We start from the raw sequence: 20,165 nt of genomic DNA on the forward strand, positions 1-20,165 counted from the left end.
ACACACATACACATCCAGACATGTAACATTTTACATGTATAACTGTGCTGTTTATTTACCCCGCCATGTAGGCAACCATACTCTATTTTTGAGGGTGTGCATGCTGGGTATGTGTGCGTGTGTATACACATGAAGGAGGTGCAGGCACAAGCAGGTCTGTACATATATTGACCTGGGAGATTAGAAAAAATCCCTATCCTTTACCCACCAGGCGCCGGTACTGAGAATCAAACACAGGACCTTTAAATTGAAGGTCCCAGCAGTGCATCAGTACTCTCCAGGGGGGCTCAATTCTAGGAGCCTCTTAATCCTCAGGGAGTTCTCTTGTTCCTTGCTCAACGTCAGAATTTCTGTTTTCCTTTTGCAAGCCACTGGCCAAAGTAGGAGCGGGATGCAAGGTCTGAGTGGTTCGCTTCAACCTTCAACATGGACAGTTCTTTCACAGTTTTCTTCTGGAGTTTCTGGCTAAGAACCAAGACCCAGAGGTGCCCTCTCCCTCATGGATGATCAGACCTGTGTCTTGATATCCTATCTAAGGATGAAGAACAGCACCTTTGTCCACTTCGGTGCCTCTACTACTGTAGTGACAGGTTTTGTACTGACGTTCCCCATAGAGATATCTTCTCACTTCCATTGAGGATAATTGCAGGAAAGACATTGCTGTTGGCTCTGCCTCTTGTTGGGGTTTTCAGGGCACATACTCCCATGTTGGGAGAGACCTGACCTGCTTGAATCCAAGAGCGCACAAAGAGTGGGCCATTGTCAGTTTGGGCGCCATTCAGCAATCTGTGCCTCAATTGCTTGTTTTGGATGCAGCATTTTGCTGTTCGGAGAATCCCTTCATCAATTCCTGCCTCAGGGATTTTGGTATGGTCAGGCAGATGGTTCCAAGGGGCTTCCTGTGTCGCAACTATCACATCTGTGACTGTTACAAGGGCTCCACATGTCAACCAGTAGGCATTGCCCTCCTTCTTTTGCTTTGAATTGTGTATCAGACAGACATTGTACAGTATATGACACCAAAATGGGAGGGTTGTAGTATATTCTGTGTTTGGTTAAATATACTTACCACGTCTAACTCAAATGGCCACCTGTCCATCCCCGTTGTTCTTGCCACTGTTCACATGGGGCATTCTTTGCTGGCCACCACAATGAATTATCAGTTCCGGCCTGAAATGGCATTTGGTTGGCTAGCAGACAGCAGACTCAGAGTGGGATGTCTTAGTACTGACTCAGCCGCATCTTTTTGGTCAAACAGAGCAAACCAGTAGACCTAGTTTGTACCAGTTTAACATGGTAAGTATAATTTAACTAAACACTTAGTATACTACAAACTCCCGGTATTGCTGGTATTTATTGTATTGGTATGATCACTGAGTCTGTGTGTATATGTGGCCAGTGCAGTGTCATGACTGTCAGTTGTGCTGTGTGCAGGCTCGAGAAAAGCTGATGGAGGAGAACAGCAAGCTGAGGGCACGGCTGGACCTGGCGAACGAGCAGATCGTCACCCTCAAGTCCCACATCGGGGTCATCAGACAGAACACCATTGCTTTCATCCTGGAGCAGATGGATGCACTGCACATGCAGAGAGACACAGAGGTGTGACCAGGAGAAGGCAAGGGGGCATCCCATGAGTTCCTACCAGGTTCTGCTGTGCAGATTCTGAACTAGTGGAAACTTATGTGTGTTCTGTTTCTGGAATTGTCAGATTGTGACCTGACCTGGGGGACTCTTGTATTTGCCCATGCAAGTACTGAATTGTGACATAGGGAATCCCCATATTAGCTTCAAAATTCTGATTGAAGAGCTCCACCATTTGTCCAAAACAGCATAAGATTTTTTTAACACAGACACTCCTGTGACCAGAAAATTTCCTGTGTCTGTTCAAGGAAGTATCAAAAGTTAACCTATGTTTACCCAGAGTGCCAAATTTTGACTTGGGGAACAATTATCTGTACAAGGCATGCTGTCTGACCAAGATTTCACAGAGTCTGTCCTGGGACCATTTCTGTCTAGTGAATTCTGATTTGGGGAATATCTGATAATGAGCTGTGAGAACAGCTAAGTTTGTGCAAGGGGAGTTCCACAAGAACTACATCTGTTGAAGAAAACACCACATTCTGATCAGAAGAAAAACTGTACATGACCAGTAGATCACCCAAATATTGAAACAGAGGAGACAATTTTATTTGATACATCCAAGGAACATCACATTATGACAGTGCAAGATCTCTGCCTGCATAGTAAAAAAAAAAAAAAAAGCAAGCATCCAATCTGATCAGAGGAATACACTGCTGTCCAAGGAAATAAGCAGATCACAGAAACCACTGCTATCCTTGGTGCAGTATTGTTTGAAAGGCGGAAAGCCAGTTTTTTTTCTGAGTTGAATCTTGTGAAACTCTGATCAAAGGTATACAAACACTGGATACAAAGAATGTCCACACCCCACAAGCAAAACATTTTGTAACAGTTTCACATTCTGATCACAGGATGACACCAAACTTAGCAAGGAAATCGGAAGTCCAAGTTGGGAAGATCCATTGCTGAACCAGTGGACACCAAAGTCTGAGCAAATGAACACCTGACTCTAACCACATGGAGCATGAAACTGAGGAGAGGCAACACTAAATTGTACACAGATGACACCAAAATGTGAAGAAAGGGACACTGGAACATGTCCAGAAGAACCCGTATCAAGCCAAAGGGACAGAGAGGATTGGTGCTGAATGTTGCTAGGTGGTGATGAAAACCATTTTTTTAAAAGCAGAAAGTGTTGCTGTGTAGACCCACAATAATACAGTCTTTATGTAGGAATGAGTGCTAGTGGTGGATGCTTTGACAGCCTGATGGGTCAATAAAAAAAATCTGGCTTCTGACAGTATCTGGAAAAACAATCAATAAGGATATATAATGCTCATCCAGCAAATCAGAAAACGAGCAGTATAAACTGTGAGCCCTTACGTTGCTGACTGGCATGGCGTCTGAGGTCAGATTTTTTAAAGCTGGTTCAAAAGACATTTGAACTCTTGTTTTGTGTGAGACAATTAAGCATTTCTGTAACCCATCCTGCAAGAAGAATGTCTGCCATTCCAGTACCTATAACCAGGGTTGCTTGGCATTTTTGTGATTTTTATCAAATGTATTTTTGAAGTATTGGAAGTGAACTTCATTCCACCTCAGTTATTGTGCAGGATAGTTTGGAGCTGAAAGAATATATTTTAGAGCTAGACTGGCAGAGAGATTTTGAACAAGAGCAAAACACTGCATGCAAGAAAGAGTGTTACTGGAATGTGAAGAAAATGTGAAAGCACTGGTATTGACAATGAGAGAGAAAATCTGCATGCAAGGAAGCACAATTTTGGAATGTTGAGATGTTCACTGATTGTGAAAGAGGCAAATACCTGTGCAAGAAAATACATTATCAGTCAAAATGATAGGGAAACAGCAACACTGATTGTGAAAGAGGTCCTCTAGTTGCATGCAAAAAATGACATTTTTTCGATGTTAAGATGACAAAGAAAACAAAAGTACTGACAGATGATGTGCAGTATTTGCCTCAAGGTGAATACAGGCAAAACAAAACTGACCTTGTCATGGAGCGAGGTTTGATATTGAACATATACTACATTTGATTTTCCAGGATGTTCACATAGCTGTGTATATAATTAGCTATTGGCTTCTGTGAAGAAAACACTCTGGTCTGTGTCAAGTGGGGCATTTCATAATGAAGTTCTGTACAGTTCATGATTAAAAACAAAACAAAACAAAAAACGCACCAAAAACCAGTGAACTTGTTGCTTGGTCAAAAATGAAAGAAATAAACTTTGTGTGTTCCTGGAAACAAATGGTGAAGCACACAGCTACTGTGATGATTATTGTATGTATGCAGTGAGGTGCAGGTTTGTACGGATCTGTACCTCATGTACAAGACAGCACACACAAATAATTGATCCTCATCTGCAACAACTCTGCTGCAACGTGATTTCGTAACATTTGCAAGAGAAATATATCTACGTGTAATCAATCATCTGACTCAGACTAACGGTTCACCATTTTGTTTTTCAAGCATCAGTGGCATGATTAACTGATGGTGTTGGTGAATAATGAATGTTATATGACAGGTGTTTCATTTCTTTCTTCAGGTTCACACAGTATGTTGATGGTATTTTTATGTTTTGCTTTTGTCTTTAAATTCCTGTCCGTTTATGATCTGTGCCTGGACTTCATATTGAGTGGTTTTTATTTATTTATTTAGCCAAGATGTGTGTTTTACTTTTCAGTTGTTTCTGCTTTTATGTTGATGTTTGTTTTTATTCTGTTCATTATTTTTTTTATGTAAGATTTTTATGTTCAGTTATTTTATATCTGTCAAACATTTGGTTTAATCCCTGGGTGATAATTTGGACAAAATAGATACAGGGCCAGTGGCATCTCTTGAGGTTATGTGCTTACCTATATTCATGCTAAATATTTAGTTGCAGGTCAAGGTTAATTCTTGGCTTGTGTCATTCTTCTTTTCATTTTGTAACGCTGAATGTTTTCATGGATGGTTGGATTCTGCTTAGAAGCAGAGTGATTAACTTGATTGGAGATTGAAAGCTCAGGATACACTATACCCTCCTCAGATGCTGCTCAGTAGAATTTCTTCTCTTCTCATTGTTGCAGTGTTTTATCTTTGAAAATCGAAACCAGTCTTGGTGATCTGATCAGCACAGATCTGAAGCAGAGAACCAAGAACCAAGCAGTTTCTTAGTGGGTTGTCCCTTTTTTTTTTTCTTCTTTTTTTTTCAAATGTGTTTTTGGTGTTGTTAGATGATGTACAGACCAACAGTAGATGTACAGAGCAGACTGCAGTCAGTTGGAGCTTGTTGAGTGAGAAGCTGCAGTCAGTAGTTGATACAGTTGATATTGATCAGTGTGTCACACTGCTGTGAGTGCTGGCAAGAGGTGCCACTAATAATGCTGGATTGAGTTTGATTTCTGAGTAATTTGGCAAAGTGGGGTTTTAAGTTAGTTTTTGCTTGTTAATGACATTACTTTGATGATTTACTTTTAAAACAATGTAAAAAAGGAAAAGGAGATTGTCTTTGGACATTCCCTTGCCCAGAAAATTGCTGTAGGAAATGATATTTTTCTTACACAATTTGAGTATTATTTATTTTCTGTCATGAAATCGTGAAAGCATTGTTGATGACTGTGTTCCAGGTGTTTAGGGCACAGTATAAGAAAAACCGAAAGACTGTGAAGTCTCTGACCTGTGTATAATTAAAATACAGAACATAGTGTGGATGAAGTGAAGAGAGTGTGGCATGGACTGCAATATTTGGCGACAGTTTACTGTGAAGGACAGATACGTAAACATTGTTATTCACTACTGATTATCATTCACTTTATAGAGAGAGAGAGTGAATGAATGAAAACTGTATTTGGGGACTGTCAGTGTTTGTCACAGTACAGTAGATTGTTTCTTTCATCAACACTGGTGTGCCAGGGCAACTCTCTTCTGTGTGTACACGTGTGTTAGTGTCTGCGTGTTCTCCACAGTCTGTGTTTCTTACCTTAAGAAAATGAAATAAAACAGATTATATATTACGAAGAATGGTTGATAGTTTGGCACAACTACACCTTTATCAATAAAACTAGGAATAGAATTGATTGGGGTCATATGAATTAATATTCTGTGCATTAACTTTTTCATTGGACTGATGGTGTTCTAAAACTTGTACTGCCCTTTTTTTCATCTTTTTTGGTTTTTGTTTTTTTTATAGCTTTTTTCTGCTATATGTTGAGAGTTTATTATCTATCTTTGGATTTTGATTACAAGGGAGATGCATGAAGATAAATCTGCTGATAAACAAAAACAAAAAAAAGATAGATGAGAAAAAGATAAAACATTTAATGAAGAAGAAAAGAAGGGATTGTTCTTATAAATTGTTCAACATTTGTGCAACACATTTGCACACCATGTTCCAGGCATCAGGTTCTTTTCTTTTCCATCCCTTTGTTTTTTGGCAGTGATTCATTGACAGTTATGTGGAGGAAGTCAAAGGGGCTTCATGCAGGGTGTTTGTCAGATTGTATTGAATGTATTCCTTCTTGCAACATTGTGTTGTAGCATGCCAGATGCAGCTGACAGTTTCAGACCAACTTGGCCAAAGGACATAATGTTAAGATCATGAATGTAATGGAACAGAATAGTAAGACTGTATGTTGACTGAAATGGTTGGTACATTTATCATCCATGTTGGAGTCTTTTTTTTTTCATCTAGAGTTTGTATGTGATTTTACAGCTTTCTGCTTTTTTTATTTTCACACATGAAATAACCATTTTTTGGGGGGAGGAGGGGGTGTGTGCCCATGTGTGTGTGTGTGTGTGTGTGTGTCCATGGTAACCTTTAACAACTTTATTTCTCTGTTGACACCAAATTTGGCTTAGAAATAGGAAAAAATCTGTTCTTTCCACACTCTCTATTTATATTGACAGTGCACTTCTGGGAATGGCACAATTTTTTAAAATCTAAAAATGTTTCCAGAGTAAGTCTGTTTCTATATTTTTTATTTCTTATTCACTAAACTTAGAAGTTTTAGCTCACATACTGATTAATAGCAGTCATTTTATCATTTTCAGTTCAAATAAGTAGTTTTTCCACTTAGCATGGAAGTTCCATTGCTTCATTTATCTGCTAGAAGCAGCAACATTCTGCCAAGTAATGGGACATGAATCTCAATATATTATGGGAAATGATTTTTTTTATTGGGGAACACTCATCTAAAAGATCACATTTAAAATACAACTTAAGGCATGAAAGACTATTGTGTTTTACATTTGGCGTTAAGGTCTTACACAAGTGGTCATTTTGCTAGTAAACAGCATCACACCCATTCCTTTCAGTTAATATTCATAAGGAACATATCCATTCAGTCAGTATTTTAAATTGATATATTATTGAAAGGAGGCAAAAGTAGCTGCTAAATTTTATTAAAAGAAAAAAGAAATTGTGCATAGGGCTCATCACTCACTGAATAATGCCCCTGAATTACCACTAAAAATCAACAAATCTGGATATCAGTCCACAACTTGTCAATTAATCTAAGTCACACTATGAATATGCATTTTAATTTTTTTAAGAATATGAATAGGGGTGAACTTCCACCATTATTTGGAGTTTTCAAAGCATTCCTTTTCATAGATTCCAACTGTGAGTTGCCTTTTTCTTCTGGAATATTGTCCTTGATTTGACAAACAGGTGGTGATAGACCTTTAATCAACGCAATTACAGAATGTGAGAAAGTGTCTGAAATAAATGGATTCGTCCAGAGAGATTCTCATGGATACCAAGCCCAAAAATGCATTTTGCAAATTTGTTATGATATATTGAAGCTGAAATGTGATAGAGACTGGGAAGGTTTGAAACTTTGATAGATCTATATCATGATGGTAACACATTGAAATGTTGATTGATGTGTGCTGCTTAAGATAGAATTGCTCCATTTCCAGCACACAACTTTCTGTTTGACAAACACTTGTTTCTGATGGTGTGCAAATATATGATTTGTATTATTATATACTGGTAACCACCCACCCCTATCTCCTCCACCTCCATCCACCATCAGCATTTTTTAGTTTCATTGTTTTTGTGTAGCAGGAATCGCATGTTACCTGCCTGGGGATGCCAGGGGTCTTTCATTATAAAAAGTATCCCCACCTTCTGGAAATTCTGTGCTGGAAATTTCCTCTTTTCAAGTGCTCTCTTTATTTCTGCCATTTTTTCTTACTTCACTGTTCTCTGCTTTTTCTGCCTTCCGAGTCCATTCCCCTTTCTTTTTTTGAGCAGGCCTTGACACATTTTTCTCTTTTCCGCAGTCTGTGATGTACTAACTGTGCTATTTTGCCCTGGTGATAAGGTAATGGAACTGTAAACACTGGGATGGGCACTAGCTGTCCATTCTGCTGTGTTATTCACCTATATGGTCAGTTTTGGCTTTTTTACAATTTTCTGTAATCTGGGGATGATAGATTGAGCGTCCTCAGTATGGCCTAGTCTTATTTGTCCTAAGGAGCTGAATGGTTAAGATAATGTTTCATGAACTGTTTTGGGGGTTTGTCTTGGTGGGTTTCTTTCTGTTCCTTTTTAAATATTTTTTTTAGATGTGCCACCTTTGTGTTGACGGGTAGAACATTTGTATGGTTTGACAGTCCTGATATGGCTCTGTGCAGTCGACTTGACTGTAAGCAACAATAAACAATCACATGTTGACCATGAAGGCTCTGCCTCATTTTAAAATTGAGTTTTAATGTACATATTTTCTGTTACAAGACGTGTGATTTATTTATTTGATCAGAGATTTCATGCAAAACAGATCACCTGTAACAGGTCAGCCTCTCTTGGACCAAAGAAAGCACCATTAATTAAATGTGTCAGTTGTCATGGGGAATATGATGTAATGATATGATAATCATAATGCAGATTGATGCTCATACCTTCCAGGCTTGAAGCTTGTGACATTTATAATAAAGCGTTATACATTTAAAAAAAAAAAAAAAAAAAAAAAAAAAAAAGCATTAAGTACGTAATGAACAAAGAAGAGTTTGCACATTCACACACACACACCCACACATGCACACACAAGACCAACACAAGTTGAAGAAACACATCAGTAAGAATGTAGGCAGAACACAAGAGACTGAAGTGGGGAATCTAGATGATGGACTGAAAATGGCAGTTGTTCCATACTTCTGGACCAAGATATGAGAAAAAATGCTGACCTTGTGTTGTTGTTTTTTTGTTTGTGTTTTTTTTGTTCCTTTGAGGAATTGTCAACTCTCTGGAATCAGCAGTGTAAAGTATAAAGATCTAGGAGTATGGATGGAAAGTAAGACAAAAAGGTATTTGGGTGCAGTATGGTTCATGACACTAAATATGTGGTAGCTAGTTTATAATTAATCCTGTGAGAGATGGGCAGCCAATTTAGTTTCTCATGAAGAGGTGTTATATGGGTTTGTCTGGATGTTCTGAAAATTAGCCTTGATTTTCTTTGGTTTTAGAAGGAGATTGCCAGGGATGATAGCCAAGAAAGAATTATACAATCAAGACAAGACAGAACGAGAAAGGTTCAGAGGATTTAAGTGGCCCGAACAGTGAGATAGTGATGAATTGTACTGATTCTTCTCAGTTCACTGTAGGCAGCCTGACAAATTTTATGAACTTGATCTTTCATACAAAGCTTGTTGCCAAACATGACACCCAAGTTCTGAATGGAATCTGAAAAATAATGTCTGCTTTTCTCAATGGTTAAAATGTACAGATATCTTTGATCAACTGTCAGTCCTGTTTCTTCTCTGCTTGTCAGATGAAGTTACAGAATACTGTATTGTCACCACTTAGACAATTTCTCACATTCACTTGTTTCTACAAAAAATTGTCAGTCCAAATTTTGTATTATGCTAAGAGACAAGAAACAAGGTACTAGAATTAAATCTCTCTCTCTCTCTCTCTCTCTCTCTCTCTCTCTCTCTCTCTCTCCATATGCACTATATTTACATTGTATTCAATGGTGCAAAAATATCTGCTTTGTAACACAAAACTCTATGTTGCTTTTGTTGATTTCAGGAAGGCTTTCGATTCTGTAAATCGTAATGCCCTATGGAATGTTCTGCGTAAAAGTGGTGTGAATGGAAAATTATAGATGGCGCTTAGAGGTGTTTACAAATCAGTGCTTGCATGTGTGCGTGTAAAAGGTGTATACTCAGATTATTTCAAATGTCCAACTGGTGTTAAACAAGGATGTCTTTTAAGCCCGCAAATGTTTTCCTTTTTCATAAATGAATTAGCTGTGGAACTTTCCAAAAGAGGTCGGCACGGCATTCAGTTAATACCAGGAGCTATTGAATTATTTCTGTTACTTTTTGCTGACGATGTCATTCTTTTGTCAGGGACGGTAAAAGGTTTGCAAAATCAGCTAAATGTCTTAAAAGAAGAAGCAGATCGGTTAGGTTTGACTGTTAATCTAGATAAAACGAATATTATGGTTTTTAGAATGGGTGGACATTTGTCAATGCATGAAAAATGGTTATACGGAAATACTGAAGTTAGAGTTGTTAATTCATATAAGTATTTGGGGATGATTTTTACAACAAAATTAAGCCTGCATGGGAAGAATTTTGCAGAAAAGGTAAAAAAGGCGTCATCGAAATTTTGAAAACACTTAGAAAATTGAACTCTATTGATTCCTGTCTGTTTTGGAAAATGTTCGATGTACAGATAGAACCTTTACTGACATATGCAGCTGAAATCTGGGGATTAACGGTTAACTCACACATTGAAAGAATACATACTTATGCAATTAAACGTTTTCTGCATGTTCCAATCCATTCATCCAATACGGTTTTATATGGGGAAACTGGAAGATATCCTTTGTATATAAGAACTTTTGTCAAATGTATTAAGTATTGGTTAAAATTGTTAAAGCTTCCACAAACACGTCTGAGCAAACAAGCCTATGACATGATGCTTTTACAGATGGAATTAGGTAAAGAAAACTGGTGTTATAGAGTGAATAAGGTTCTGACTGAACATGGTTTTGGAATTGTGTGGTTGTCCCAGGGTGTAGGAAATGAACAGCAATTTATTGCAGAATTCAGAGACAGACTCATTTGTTCCTTCAAACAAAACTGGCATTCTGACATGGAAAGTAAAGAAAAATATAGTTGGTTCTTTTCTTTTAAAAGTATATTTCAACCAGAAACATATCTCAGGATCATTACAGACAAATGGCACAGAATAAATTATGCGAGATTTAGGTTAAGAACTCTGGGGTTTAATGCAAACAGGAGATGGTTTGAACCTGGGACTTCTATACAATCACCATGTCCTCTCTGTGGATACCAAGTGGATGATGAAAAACATTTTCTTTTTCAGTGTGAAATTTATACTACTGTGCGAGAAAAATGCATATTCTTTAAAACAGAGATGGCTAAAAGCCATGATGTTGTTACTGTTTTGTCATGTGATAATGAAATCATAATTAGATCTGTCGCTAAATTCATTGCAGAAGCTCAAACAATGAGACAAAGGTACATAAGTCAGAATAGTATTAACAGTATAGAAGAGACTTAATTATAGTTAGTAAAGAAGTTGCTATTTTATTTGGATAAAACAGAAAACATAACATTGCATAATTGAGTGTATTGTTGAGGCAGTATGTATTGGTTTGATGTATTTTTGAAGGGATGGTCGAGTCAGTCTCCATTCATTTTGGTATTTTATTATCATTACATTGTTGTTTTTCTTTAGTTCCGTTTCGTTGAGTTTTTGTCAGGATGTGACTTAAGTGTTTCCAAGTATTGCATATTTTCTTGGTTTAAACTGACTGAAGGGTTCAGAATAAAATATAGTGTTCTGTTGTTTTGAAGCTAAAATATATGGATTTATGTTGTTGCCCCCTTGTCAAAAGACCTTTCTTGGCAATGACAATAAATAATTCCAGTGTCCAGTGTCTCTCCATATGCACATACATATTCATTAATGTATAGGTGACTGGATAAATAAGCCAATATGTATATCAAACCATGACAATATGAAAAATGGAACTGATTCACATCCAGTGACTGAAAATTTCATGTGAAAAAAATGAGGTGGGAACTTTTGAGAAAATCAGTGTTGGAACAAACCAAAAGATTTGTCATGGTAACTTCAGTGCACAAAAACATTTTACATCAATGAACAAAACATCCATTTATTTTGTATGATATTTATCAAATGTTTTTATTGAATGGAGAGATTGTTGACTCTGAAACTAACAAACAAACACATTGGTGAAAGGAAACATGTCTCAAACAGACTGTGTTCTAAAACTCATCAGTCTTTTTAGCCATCTCATTTTTCAGCCAGCTGCCAGCGAAAGGAATAAAATGTTGAAGCGAAGGGGATTAGTATTATAGTTTGATGTGTATATCTTTTTTTTCCCATGGTAGTAGAGAAATGGGGAAGAAAGAAAAAGCGTAGGACAGGTATGGGTAATTGTGAACAGCGTGTAAATTGTGAATGATTCGTATACTGCCCCACTTCAAAGCATTCTCAATGGTTGCACTTCACAATTTAATGTCTGCTTTGACCTTTTTCTGATACCTTAAAGAATATCCATTTCCAAGAACCAGTCAAAACCAGCTATTTCTGACTATTTCCATGCTCTTTCTTCTCTTTGCGCACCACTGCTAACCAAGGTTACAAACTTGCTCTCAAAATCCTAAAATAAAGGGAAGCAAGTTGTAGGATGAACTTTGACACAGTTTAGAATAGTTAATCAATTAGATGAGATATGCTGAATGTGCATTACCAGTGCTAGGAGAATTTAAGACAGCACATTAGTGACAGATCAGAACATCAGGTTTGACAGGAATCTTCAAAATAGTGTCATTTGCAATTTCACCATAGGATATTTTGACACGAGTCTATTTGCGAACGATGCTGTACAGTTACTGAGCACTCTCAAAGGGGTTTGTGTATGTGCAATGTCGGGTGTGTGTGTTTAAATGTCTGTCTGTGTGCATGTGTGATCGAAACCAACAATGCAACAGTCTGGTGCGATGTTCCAGTAATATGTCATGTCAAATGAGTCAAAGACATGCTTCTCTTTTAATTGTCTACATGTACCCAAAGCCATTGTTTGCAGTTAGACTTGCCCATTCACATTTACCCTCAGGCACCCCTGTTATTTCAAACTTCGACGAAAGGTTGAAAAGAATGAACAGACGAAGTTTTCCTGGTGCAACCAGTCGGAGAAAGCTTTCAAAAACAAAAGAACTACGTTCAACCAAGTACAACATGCTATCTTTACTGTACACATTTTGACGTGGTCGCTTTGACTGGATCATTCGCAGTTATGCATACCTGCCCTAATTGGCTCCCAAGGTGCTGATGCTATGCTTTGTCCCAGGTTCTCCACAAGACAGGTGGAGTCAGTAACTGTGTGTGCTATGGCCCTGTATGGTGGGCTAGTCTGTCAGCGACAAAGATAAAGATAGGTGGCTGTTGTTGTCCTGCCAGTACTGGCCATCTTTGCTATCCCCACTTGTCACTTGCAGGCAAACCTTCACTCTGCAAGTTGAAGTTCTCTTCAAGATGGGGTAGCCACCTCTCTTGCTTATGACACATTTAATCTCGAACTCTGTCTCAAAGATTATTTTTTAGTTTTCTTTGTCATACTTTGAGTATCTTTCATACCATGAGAAATCTCATTTAAGAATTTGTGAGTACCTTGTATTGTATTTTTGTGTGTGCTAGTGGTGTCATTCATAAGAGTTTTGATGAAGTTGTTACAAAGAAATCAGAAACAATAGAGTGAGAGAAAACCTCTGGTCACGCTGGTCGTGAGCAAGGTGTCATTTTGCAGAGAGGATGGCAAGTGGGGATTCCACTGTATCAGAATCATCAACAGTGACCATCGTGTGGGAAATGAAACTTTTCAATGGGGATGATGCATTTTTGTACTTTAAAAGAAGTTGAATAAGAGTAACACCAGTTAACAGTGTTTGTTTTTTTGTATTTCTTGTTTACTTCCACGTGTTAATGGAGCATTTCTTGTTTTCCTGACACTAATTTAAGGAACATTGTCTATTAATATATTTTTGAATCAATGATTATCATATTTGTTTCCATAGCACTGCTTAAATGAAGCATTGATATTTCTTGTTTTATTTGCAGATCCATTTTATGGATCTGCACCGTTTCAGTGGCATTACTCCCACACCGCTCATTTAGATTCCCCCATACACGGCCACACCCAGGTTCATCCGTCACAGTTCCAGCATCGGCAGTCCACAGGGAACCATCGATGTTAGTTCGCCAGGAGGCCACCACCCGGGTTCATCTGTCACAGTTCCAGCGTCGGCAGTCCACAGGGAACCATCGATGTTAGGTCGCCAGGAGGCCACACACCAGAGGAGACCCTGCACTGCTGCTGATTCACTTCACTGGTGTTCAGTGGTGCCTGTTCTGATTTAATGTACTTAGGACATCATCTACTAAGCCCCCTACTAACGACAATAATGGTTTAGTCGTGGAGTCAGACTGAGTGAGCGTCCCTCCCAGAGTGGAGACCACCACCACGTCCCTCAAACAACAGCCCCCCATGAATCTGCCGACACTGAAAACATTGACAGGACTCACCCCAAGCATGGAAGTGGAGGGGTATCGAAACTGAGGTCACCTTGAGAGCAGGGCATGAAAGACCACAGACTTTGAGACTGTTTTGTTTATATTGATGATGATGAAGGAGGAGGAGGATGACGATGTTGCTATGAAGGTCTATTTTAGTTTTGGACTGCGTAACAAGGCTGTACAATACGCTTCGTGTCATAATGATATCCCGGTGTTAACCAGGCCTGAGAGATACAGACACTTGCAGTGTTGGTCAGGTAATTAGAGCAACACACCCAAAGACGCATCCTTGAAGTGGATGACACAACTGTGTAGTCCCAGTCTCCCCATTTAAGCCCACAGCACACTCAGCTCTGGGTAGGAGCCGGCACGGGCCGAAAAACCCACCTCCACTGGGATTCGAACCAGCATCCTCCCAGCTGTCAGTCCGTGACGCTAACCACTTCGCCATGGCGTCTGGTATTTATAATCATTTTTTCCTTGCCATGTAGTGAATCATGCGTGTTCTCAGAACTTGCCTCATTGCTCATTCTGACTGTCCATTCCTGCCAAAAGTATTTTCTGCCCAGTGCCAAAAAAAACAACAACTGTTGAACAAATGTAAATGTTGTTTCCTCCCATCCTCCACCTGAAAGGTGTCCATTTTCATGGGATGCACATTCCAACATAATTCTTTATTAAAGGGAGAGTACCTCAAACTGCTGTTGACATAAATGGCCCAATTGCAAGCTACAGAATCTACTTCGGTTAGGATTTACACACTACTGGCCATCGGAGTACCCAAGTTCTGCTTGTAATAAAGAGTTTAACAAGGTACCGCTATGCAGCTTTTATTTTCCATTGTTTCGAGACATTCATTGTTTTGTGAGATCCAGAGCAATGTGGCAAGACTTTTCAACTGAACTGCAAAGAATAACTATAGTGTTTGCCCATAAGGTATATCTTAAGTGGCTTGATATTGAGTTTTAGATGCCTTTGTTGCTATGCATTCTATGACATCTGTTTTCTTTTAAGACAGCATCAACATATTCTGAATTTTGTGATTGGGTGTCTGTGAGTTAAGTTTTGGATGAACGTTGCATCAGGGTGTGAGCAGTTGTGAAACATGCCAGTCTGTCTCATGTTCAGTATTGCCAAGCTGTAGATTGTATCCACTTCTGTCTCATTCCAGAATCCATAGGAATGGTAATGGTTTGTCAAGTGTGATGCCTATATGAGAAAATTATAGGAGGAGAAAACAAAGCCAAACAAAAAACCAACCATTTTATTCTAACATTGAATGTGCATCCAGAATAGGAAAGGTGTTGAAGGGATAATTTTTTCTCACTTAATCATTTTATTTTGTATGCAAAAAATGACAGGTGGTGAACAGGTGTCATTTATTTTTATTTTACAGTTAAACACCAAGTAAAAACACCAAGTAAAGCTGTTTATATCCAGATTGCTTATAAATGGGATTTGTTTTTCATTTAGCACTGAACAAAAGCAATAGTTGACATTTTTTTCAGTCTGAACTAAAGATAATTTTGCTTTATGTGGTTTTAGTCCTCTCTGTACCCAGTCAACTGTCTGAAGTAAGCTATTCCATTTCATGTGAAATGATTCATTTTTGAATGACAGAAACCCAAAACCATAACAAAAAGGCAATGAAAACAGTTTAATTGTTAAAACAGAAAACAATATCAAATTTTTAAAAATAAAATAAAATAAAATAAATAAAAAGCTCAAAAAAATTATTTTAAAAGTCTGAAAATATATCTGAGTGACCTATTAAATTGTACATCAAAAATTGTATTTTAAGAACAGTCTCAGAATACATTCCAGCTTTATGGCTTGAACTGTCACTGAATTGTAAAAGCTCATCAATGTATTCAGACTAAGTTTAAGATACCAAAAAAGAAACATTTTTAACATTATTTTTCTTACGTTGGAAAAGTAAAATATGGACAGATGTTTTGCATGGTGCTGGCGAAACACATCTTGAACCTTGAGTCTTTCATGTTCTAAAACTCAGGGTTGCCACTTCCAAAAGCCATCACTACATGTACAGGTCTATATGTATACAAGTACAGTATTCTAAAGGCAAGGCAAAGTATGTCTGTACTTGTATTTTGTATTTTTTGTGCTTGCAATAATTACAAATAAACATAAAGACATAAAGCACTCAGTTCTTGTGCAACACACTGCATTATTGATAATACATATATATTTTTTTTTTCTCACCAAATTTCATTTACAAAACATAAAACATGAAGAAGCTAATAGCTAAGGAGCTAAATATCAGCTAATGTTTTGTATGGTAGCCAGTTAATTAGAATCTTCTTATACTTCGTATTTACATAAGAATTATGTTTCTGTATTTCAGGTATGTGTTTAAGATATTGTTTGAAATGACAAAGCTGTCAAGAAGTATTATCCATTCAGCATTTGTAAATAATTTGGCATTGATAAGAATCATATCATCTTCTTCGTTCATGGGCTGCAACTCCCACATTCACTCATACGTACATGAGTGGGCTTTTTCATGAATGACCATTTTTACTAGTTTGACCATATTCCCAGAGTGCTGTTAAATCTTAGCCTGATGTTTTGGGTTGTGTGTGTGTGTTGGTTGGTCATTAATCTAATGTCTGTTCACTAAAGTGATTTTAGACAGGGGAAAAAAAGGTGTGTGCAATGTATGTGTCTGTTTATGTGTATGGGAATGTGTTCAAACTGTTTACAATTATAAATGTGACAAGAAATCAAAATTTGGAGGGGAGAAGGAAGTTTGGGGAATGGAAACAAAGTAAGGAAACCAGTTTAAATTAACCACAAAACTGTCCATCTAACAAACTAGAAAAAGATTCATAAAATCAACTAACTGGTAAAAAGAGATGCGTCAAATGTTGGAATAGTTACAGGTAATGAGCTATTGGACATTTAGATAAACTAACAAAAAAATGTGTAAGATAACAATGAACAGTTAGATATTTTCATAACTGAGCTTTGGGAAAGTTAAGAAATAAACTCTTTTATCTTAACACATGAAAGAACATGAGAATTTGTAATTTTCTGTCCACATAGGCATACACTATTCCTGGTATGTTTTGTTTTGAAGCCATCAGTTTTCCATCTATGCATTTCCTTACTGACGCAGAACTGAATGTTTATTGTGTCAGTGTCAAGCATTAAGAATTGATTTGATTAATCCAATGTGGAATGATTTCTCTATTTTTGAATCTGGTATTACATAGGCAGAGCTTGCTTTATTTTAAAATAATGAATCATCTGTGTATGTTTTCATATGATTTGGGTAATTATTTTCAGTGTGGCATTTAACATGACTTGCTAGAAGATTTATATTCCTTTTTCAAATCAGTATGGAGTATGTCAAAATGTGCACTTTGGAGTTCCCACAGAGGTGTAGGGGAGAATGAAGGCCTTGTAGATATTGGTTGTGTTGCGAGATCAATACCAGGACCACACATGATATCAGTAGTTTGAGACGAAACTGATTCTGCTCGTTTTGGGAAGTCAGTGTCTGATCTTATACTAGCTTCAGATTTTATATAATTATTAACTGTACTGCTTCTTAACAAAAAAAATTCCAGAGGCAACTTTCCTTTGTTCATCAAGGGGCAGTAATTTAGCTTCATTGTATGTACCAAAACATGAAGCATGTATTGGAAGACCAAGCGCAAGTTTTAAAGTTTTACATTCCATACTTTATAGTCTTTTAAGTAGATGTATGTTAATTTAGATCTAATAACTGATATGCAAAGACAGGCAAATGTGGAAGGCTCCAGTCCCCAAGATTGCTTACTAACAACTTTTAAAAAGTTTAGACCTTTCAAAGCTTTTGTTAATAGGTTTTCAATATGTTGATTCCATGTTAGCTTTTCTGTAAGATAAACTCCTAAAAATTTTACTTGTTTGGTTATATTGAAGTGTGTGTGTGTGTGTGTGTGTGTGTGTGTGTGTGTGTGTGTTTAATGCCACCTTACATTTGGTCACTCCATCCAGTTCTACACAGTCCAAGATTTCAAACAATTTATAAGCACACTGATAAATAAGCTTGTAACCGCATCAACTGACAGTTAACTTCTAATAATAGTTGCAGCTGAAAATTGTTTTTATCTTTTTCTTTTTTTTCTTTTTTTTTTTTAATATAGTCTTTGCAATGGAAAATGAAATTTAGGAATGTTTGAGTTGTGTGTGTGTGTGTGTGTGTGTGTGTGTGTGTGTCCCTTGTCTTCTATTGGCCTTTAGGTATCAGTCAACTGTTTGGATTGTTCGCTGATGTTTTTAAACACAAGTTGGTTCAGGTCACAAATAAGCTAAGGGGACATTGGTTTGGACACATGTATTGCTATCTTTATTTCTGCCTTTTTTTTTTGTTCCTTCCATGTTGTCTGCTTTTTCTGCCTTCCCAGTCCATTCCCTGTTCTTTTTTCCAGCAAGCCTTGACACTTTTTTCTCTTTTTCGCAGTCTATGATGTGTCGTCTGTGCTGTTTTGCTCTGGTGATTAGGTAATGAAACTGTAAACTCTGGGATGGGCACAAGTTGTTCATTTTGCTGTGTTATTTGCGTGTATGGTCTTTTTTATTTATTTTTTGTTTGGCTTTGAAGTATTGTTTTTTCCTTTTTTATGTTTGGTTTGTTTGGGGTTGTTTTTTGGGTTTTTTGTAATCTGGAGGTGATAAATAAAGCGGAAGGGCTGACGTCCTCAGCATTGCTTAGTCTTATTTGCCCTAAGGAGCTAAATGGTTATGATAATGTGTCATGAACTGTTTTGTGGGTTTGACTGGGTGGTTTCAGTCTTGCCAGTGGAAAGAGCAGAATCACCATCAGTCCCAAGGTCAGACTCATTCATGCATTTGGTACTTTCCATATTTTTGTATGAGGGTGAGACATGGGCTCTAATGGCAGAACTGCAGAAAAAAATCCAACCTGTGGAAGAAGTTGATGCTAATGTGGTGATAGCCTTGATATTGCCATAAGTAGTTTCAATTGATGTGATGGTGTTGAGGGGGATGGTGTTTTTATTGTTGATTATGTTTGTTTGCAATGGAAGTGACTGAGAATATTGTCAGGTCAATAAATCAAAATGCATCCGTTGCAAAATATTTCATTGTGTGTCTCAGAATCTCCAATATACAGAACTTAAGGTGATCATCTTTAGTGATGAAAATTGTAAGTTTGGGTGGTGGGGTGGGAGGTTGTGGAAAACATTGCAGCATGTATCATCTGTGTTTCTGTCTCAGTGACAGTACTGAATTAACTGTCATAACTGAACATTTTGCTTTGTTAGTGGTGAGAGAGATTTTCACCTACTTGCCATGTTTACTGTTTTGGAAGCATGCAGCTTAACTTTCCATGAGAGGGAAGAACATGGATCATGAATGCATGTGTGTGTGTGTGTATGTGCGTGTGTAATGGAAAATGTATCTGTTGCTGTGCAGGAAATATTACAGTTGTTGCTTTTTTCCATATTATTAAATAAATACATTGTCTTACGATGACAGCATACTAAGAAGATACGTGCTAATGAAAGTTCAACAGAATTCGGGTGCAAGGAAAATTCAAGCAAAGAAACTGTGGATCAGATTGGCACAGAAATCAAGGCCATGTACAAGAAGGAAAAAAAAAAAAGAAAAGAAAAAGAACCTGTCATTTGCAATTTGAAACCACCTACCCTCTCACATCAAATGGAATGGTTATTCTGTGACAAGAAATAAAATGAATGAATTAGAGTTATTTTTGTTAACAGATGACTTCACATAACAAATGCTACACTCTTGCTGGTGCTGTTTGTCAGAGATGACTTCTCCCCCCTGTTCTGTTTACTTGTTTAGCAAGTAAGGTCCTCTTGGTAAATCTGCTGAGAGTTAAGTTTCCAGACCTGGGTTATGTTCATTTATACAGCTTATGCTTGAGATTTTTTTTTAAATAGTTCAGAAAATGAGACTGTTTTCATAACAGAGTGCAGATCACACAAATGAAAAGAACTGGAAATGCCACAT

At 37.5% G+C, this 20,165-nt stretch overlaps 1 protein-coding gene across 4 annotated transcripts in view; it reads left to right on the forward strand.

The window, feature by feature from the left end:
* Nucleotides 1-19,266, forward strand: part of LOC143295899 (ras guanyl-releasing protein 3-like) — a 253,140-nt gene extending 233,874 nt beyond the window's left edge. For 3 of the 4 annotated variants that reach the window (XM_076607577.1, XM_076607579.1, XM_076607578.1), the window contains exon 18: nt 1,435-19,266. In XM_076607577.1, coding sequence (XP_076463692.1) covers nt 1,435-1,605 — 171 coding nt within the window. In that variant the 3' untranslated portion in view covers nt 1,606-19,266. The remainder of the gene's footprint in view (nt 1-1,434) is intronic. The other variant, XM_076607580.1, reaches the window with a different exon arrangement.
* The last annotated feature ends 899 nt before the right edge of the window (nt 19,267-20,165 follow it).

Source organism: Babylonia areolata, chromosome 21 (genome assembly GCF_041734735.1).
Source record: "Babylonia areolata isolate BAREFJ2019XMU chromosome 21, ASM4173473v1, whole genome shotgun sequence".
NCBI lineage: Eukaryota > Metazoa > Mollusca > Gastropoda > Neogastropoda > Buccinidae > Babylonia > Babylonia areolata.